The 6,133-nt window shown below is 39.8% G+C and overlaps 1 protein-coding gene across 1 annotated transcript; it reads left to right on the top strand.

The window, feature by feature from the left end:
• The first annotated feature begins 1,262 nt into the window (after positions 1 to 1,262).
• Positions 1,263 to 5,445, top strand: LOC143370083 (uncharacterized). The gene is made up of 8 exons (XM_076814696.1): positions 1,263 to 1,535; positions 1,655 to 1,780; positions 1,864 to 1,981; positions 2,064 to 2,325; positions 3,538 to 3,654; positions 3,751 to 3,841; positions 3,913 to 4,049; positions 5,223 to 5,445. Exons 1-8 carry the CDS (start codon positions 1,398 to 1,400, stop codon positions 5,410 to 5,412), a joined length of 1,179 nt encoding a protein of 392 aa, XP_076670811.1. The 5' UTR covers positions 1,263 to 1,397; the 3' UTR covers positions 5,413 to 5,445.
• Positions 5,446 to 6,133: the final 688 nt, after the last annotated feature.

The raw sequence follows: 6,133 nt of genomic DNA, 5'->3' as shown, positions 1-6,133 counted from the left end.
GAAATTCCCAATACTGCCAATTACACGTGACAGCAAACCCGATTAGACTGCTTTAATTTTCGCCACCAGATTGCGTAGCGGAAATAAGAAAATGCCAATGGTAAGCTTATGGAGGCAAGGAGCCGCCGAGCTCGTTGCCCGCTCGGCCCGAGCTCGATGGCCGCGCTCGTTGAGACGACGGGCCGGACGGGCCGAGTTCGTGCCCAGTCGAAGTGCAATGTTGTTGGATTTTATGCTTCCAACACGTAGGGTAAATCCCGGAGACGCGGTCGACCTAATATGAAATGGCTATTAAAACTAATATAGATATTACTTATTTTATCAGAACAAACCTATATGTTTAGAATTTTATGCTGATTCAGAAAAACTGGTCGATATTTGCTTTAAGGCAATATTTACTGTAAATCGTGTTGAAATATCGACCAGTTTTTCTGAATCAGCATAAAATTCTGAACATATAGGTTTGTTGCGATAAAATAGATACACGATCATTTGTTACAAGCGATTGATCGGTTGGTTAATTTATTGACGAAGATCGCTTAGATTGATTTCCCCAAAGAATACCACAAAACTATCACAGAAAGCAATACTTTTACTTGCAACACAAAAAAAAGACAGTTACCACGTTTGATTATTTTCAATTTTCTTTTCCTCTTCACTCTTCACGGTCTGTGCCGTCTACTGGGAACTACTTTTCTTAGCTCCACCTGACATCGACAACTGCATTCGCAAGCATTAGAAGATTTCTCAAGCTATAGATACGTGTGATCCTATCAGCTCCAACTTTGACGAGTAAATTACAGACTGAAATTAAAAGCACTACTAAGAGGCGAGACAAGATATCGATCTATCACCTCTGACAACCTCTTATTTTCTACACCATATGTTGCGTTTCCAAGCTTCGCACGTGCATATGATGCCATGAAAAATTGAAGAACGCTCCGTTTGACGCAACCCTATCTTCCCCCTCAGCCGTGTAAAACTAATTCTATAGCGGCAACAGGACAGGTTTGGTAAAATCATTCGCGTTGGTCTCGGTGTAGGGATCGCTAGCAAAAGATCGCGGAATATGAATAGTAAGATGATCGCATGTCACGTGTACTACAATCATATTTCAAGTACAACTAGAATCTCATCGTAAACTTACTATGACTGGGACGGAAGCACGGTTTTATTTATTTTTTAAATTGATATGCTGATGTACCAATGATGAAATTTCCCACCTAAATGCCACCTTATTTCTAAGCCGTTATTTAATCAGATTCTCGCGTATCTTCATTTATTACAGTAAGGCTGCAATAATGTATTCTAATGTTCAAATATAATCGAAAGCCTAATCGAATTCAGGGCATTCGGGGGATCCAGTGCTTCGGAGAAGAGAAAGGCAAGAATGGGGGATGTTCCAAGTCTCTCATTACAAACCACTGAAAAAGTACCTAATATTTCTTGGACAATATCCGTCTCAAACGGACTTGAAGAAAAAATCCATCGTAATTGGGATGGTGGTCAGTGTCATATCGTTCATGATACCGTTGGTAAGTGAACATTTCAATTTCGCTAGTGTATGTTGCCGATGGAGTATCAAAAAACAAAACGGACAAGTGAATAATAATCAGTCGATATTGTCGCACGATCGTGGTCTGTGCTTTGGTAGATATTGCAATTCTATGTACAAATACGCAACAAGAATCTGGACCGAGCACTCGAGACTCTACCACCATTCGTTACGTGCAGTGCCAGTATCAGCAAATTATTAAGTCTGCATATTAACCGAGAAAATGTACGTACAATTTACTGTAGCTACTCGTTACTAGACGATCGTGAAACGCGCGGTACATACCATAGAAGTTTCAAATATTTTAGTTTAGAAAAGTATTCCTCACCGTGGAAACCGATTGGAAAAATCAAGTCATGAACAAGGAACTGGATATATTAGAGGAAATAACCGGGAAGGGAAGCACAATCGCGTACCGGTACAGAGGTAGGTACTTTATTCTGCTGGTCTTCGCGATAAATGTTTGCGAGAAGTATTTCGGGATCAGTTACTGCGCGTTACTTTTCAGGAGTTCTGTTATCGTTTGGAGTAACATTCGTGGCACTCCCACTGATCAATCCAATGCTGGATATCCTTATACCGCTGAATGAAACACGAGAACGGGAAGAGACATTTAGCCTTTACTACTTTGTGAACAACGAAGATCATTTTTACCCGATATACCTGCATTCGGTCTGGATTACCATTGTCACTATAGTAACCATAGTGACCGTGGATTCCTTAAACATGATCATCACTCATCACGCATCCGCGATGTTCGCAATATGCGGGTAAATATAATATTGCAATTTAAAATACCACACTGTGGCAATGTTTCATGCATTCTATACATATAAATGAACAGTGAAGACCGAGGGGAAACCGAAATCTAACGTCTCTACAGGGTGTCCGCGGGAAGACTGGACAGCTGGATATCTCCTAAAGTACTGGAGATAAAAAATTTTAAAAAAAATATGTAATTGAATGGTTCGAGGGGGCTAATTTATTAGCCGAGACGATTTTTTTTTCGATTATTATTTTAAAAGATACGATGGTCAAGTTCGGTTTTTTAAATGGAACTATTTTTTTTGAACACCTGAGTTGATAGTGCGTTCCAAGACAAATTCAATAAGCTTTAATGTATACACTTTATTTTCACTGGTTTTTAAGATATTGCGCTTGCAAATTACTGATTTTCACTGGAAGAAAACCCTCTAGAATAGGAAGGACCGGGGACGGTCTCACTAGCGCCACGGGTGGCAGTGCCTGTTAAAACTGATACCTACCTGCCAAAGGTCTGCGTTAGGGATGGCAAGCCCAAAGGCTGGACAATTCTTTTCCTTCAGAAATGCTACTTAGGCAGGTAGGTATCAGTTTCAACAGGCAATGCCACCCGTGGCGCTAGTGAGACCGTCCCCGGTCCTTCCTATTCCAGAGGGTTTTCTTCCAGTGAAAATCAGTAATTTTGCAAGCGCAATATCTTAAAAACCAGTGGAAATAAAGTGTATACATTAAAGCTTATTGAATTTGTCTTGGAACGCACTATCAACTCAGGTGTTCAAAAAAAAATAGTTCCATTTAAAAAACCGAACTTGACCAACGTATCTTTTAAAATAATAATCGAAAAAAAAATCATCTCGGCTAATAAATTAGCCCCCTCGAACCATTCAATTACATATTTTTTTTTAAATTTTTTATCTCCAGTACTTTAGGAGATATCCAGCTGTCCACTCTTCCCGCGGATACCCTGTAGATCTTGAAACTCATCCAAATGTTCCTCCAACGTCGGTATGCTCTTATATGGAATGCAGTTTAGGCCGAGGCGCTTGAAACTTTCCTAAGTGTTCTTTCAACGCATTTACTAACCGACGTATCATTTCGCGCGCATCGTTAATTTTATTAAAATTGTTCCTTCGAAATGAAATCTATCACCCATCAAATCCATTGCTTTCGCAAAAAATACAGAAACCGTTTGCTCATTCGCGTAATTGTGATAAACGCAGATCTATGATCGACAAAGCAACAGAATATAAAGACGTAGCTACAGTGGGACGCGCCACCATGGACGATGGCCTCGAAAAAATTAGGGAATGCGTGGCCGCCCACAATAAAGCCATCGAGTTTGTACCGATTGATTAATACTAAACTGGACCGACGAAAGGCAGTGATGGATGCCACAGAATTCAATTAATTCGCTCGTCCCCTTCTGTTTCAAGGTTCTTTGAGTTCCTGGACACAACGAACCGAATAAACTTCCTGCTGCAAGTCGGATTAGGCATGGCCGGCGTTAGCGTCACAGCTTTCCAAGTAAGAGACGATTCACTGGGGTAATGCCGACGTGGGTAACAGATGGACCCACTGAAAATTCTCTTTCACAGACGATTATGCACCTGGATAACAAGAAAGAAGCCGCCCGATACGTCCTTTTCTTCGGCGGACAAAACTTTCATTTGTTCTTCCTCAGTTTGCCCGGACAAGTACTCTCGGATTACAGCACAGAAGTACTCAACCATATGTACGTTTCAATTATCTAAATTCTAACAGAGGAGAGGGGCGTAGTGTTTACTAACTACGGCAATATCGCGGTACATTAGCCATCTGGACTTGTAACATTCAATAGCCGTTTCTTATAGGTTTTCGTGCCCTGAAAACGAATCCGCAACCCGTTTGTCGCCATCACCCTCAGTTTTTCAGAAAATCGATTTTGAAAAAACTGCAAATTTTCAACTTTGAGCATCTTTTATGCCGAAACGGTAATAGTTATTCGATTGTTCGTTGCCTGAAATTATTCTATGAACCCTTCCGAATATAACGATATGAGTTGTTATTGCATTATGAACATTTAAATATGTTTAAACAACGATGAAAGGGAAAAGAACACCCGAAAGTCACCCATTTTTGCAGATATCTTTTAATTTGTTTCCAAAACTGAGAGTCTAGGAGAAAATCTAGCTACTCCACGCGATGCAGCTGACATTTTTCCTTCGGAAAGCATCAACAAAAGTGGTTAGTCCCGTTTTGTTTTCAATACAGAAGCGAAATAGTTTGGCAAAACATGCGGCGTCGACAGTGGTAGTCAATGACGGCGCGCGATCCACTGCCGCTCAGCGTAACACAATCGCTTGACGCGCGTGATTACCACTGTCGGCGCCGCACGTTTTGCCAAACTATTTCGCTTCTCTATTGAAAACAAAACGTGATTTACCGCTTCTGTTGATGGTTTCCGCAGGAAAAATGTCTGCTGCATCTCGTGGAATAGTCAGATTTCCTCCTAAACCCTTAGTTTTGGAAATAAATTGGAAGATATCTTCAAAAATGGGTGCATTTCGGGTGTCCTTTTCCCTTTCATCGTTGTTTAAACATATTTAAATGTTCATAATCCAATAATAACTTATAGCGTTGTATTCGGGAAGGTTCATAGAATAATTTGGCGCAACAAGCAACCAAATAAGTATTACCATTTCGACACAAAAAATGTTCAAAGTTGAAAATTTGCATTTTTTTTTCAAAATCGATTTTCTCAAAAACTGAGGGTGATGGCGACAAACGGGTTGCGGATTCGTTTTCAGGGCACGAAAACCTATAAGAAACGGCTATTGAATGTTACAAGTTCGAAAAAAAAGTCAAAATTTGTTGTACTGCGTAATTATAATCGAACCAAGTGTAATTCGTGGGGGTCTTGTAATAGCTACAACTCCAAATGGTACCGCACGTCAGCGAAAATGCAAAGGATGATGAACTTAATGCAACTGAGAGCTAGCAAACCCTGCCAGCTGACTGCAGGAGGATTGTACAACATGAACATAGAGAATTTCGGAGCGGTATATAATAATATAGAAATAATAAGGCTGTCTACAAGCCCGTACGTCGCGTCGTGATGATATTAACCATATATTTCAATTTTAAGGCTTTTAAAACATGCATGTCGTATTTTACGATGTTACTCTCAATGAAGGACTGATTCATCGTTATTCTTCTGTACAATGATTTCGGCGAAGGAATGTGTACCTTGCCTGCTAACAGCAAGTACTTCGCATGGTATATTCAATTCAGAAAAATGTTAATATTATAGTAGACATTTATATACATCTTTGATATGTACTCTTCAGCAATTATTTAATAGGGTGTCGCGTACGTTTTTTAAGAATCTCGTAATTACACAGTTTTGTGCGATTTGAATAGAATTAACTTTCTAAAGGCCGTCGCCCATTTATCCGAAACGAAGCGCGGCTACCAAAGCGAAATGTTCGTCGGCACTTCTCTGTCGTATGGGTGATGCGTGGCCGCCGCGCTAATTCTCGAATAAAGATATATATGAATACGAAAAAATTATTTTGAAGCCTTCAAATAAAGAAATTATTTGTGACCGTCGGATGAATTCCCGTCAAATAAACTGATTTATCCGTAGCGCTTCAAATACAAATTGACTCAGGTTATATTTATTCAAGACAAATAAAGATAAAGTCTTCTATTTGATACGTTGTTTAAATAATTTTCTTATTTAAATAATGCCCATCTCTCTCTGTGCCTAATATTCATTGGACTGAAGTTAGCGGCCAACTAACACTTTATTTAACCCTTCACGCTATTGTGCTCAAG

The sequence above is a fragment of the Andrena cerasifolii genome, chromosome 6 (assembly GCF_050908995.1).
Source record: "Andrena cerasifolii isolate SP2316 chromosome 6, iyAndCera1_principal, whole genome shotgun sequence".
NCBI classification, from domain to species: Eukaryota; Metazoa; Arthropoda; class Insecta; order Hymenoptera; family Andrenidae; genus Andrena; species Andrena cerasifolii.
This window is presented reverse-complemented; position numbering and strand designations above follow the sequence as displayed.

What these genes read in the sequence shown, in the direction of transcription:
- LOC143370083 (XM_076814696.1), top strand. Translation starts at nt 1,398, where the DNA reads ATGTTCCAAGTCTCTCATTACAAACCACTGAAAAAGTACCTAATATTT. An exon ending in TATCGTTCATGATACCGTTG is followed by an intron (nt 1,536 to 1,654) that starts GTAAGTGAACAT and finishes GTGCTTTGGTAG; the next exon opens with ATATTGCAATTCTATGTACA. An exon ending in TGCATATTAACCGAGAAAAT is followed by an intron (nt 1,781 to 1,863) that starts GTACGTACAATT and finishes CAAATATTTTAG; the next exon opens with TTTAGAAAAGTATTCCTCAC.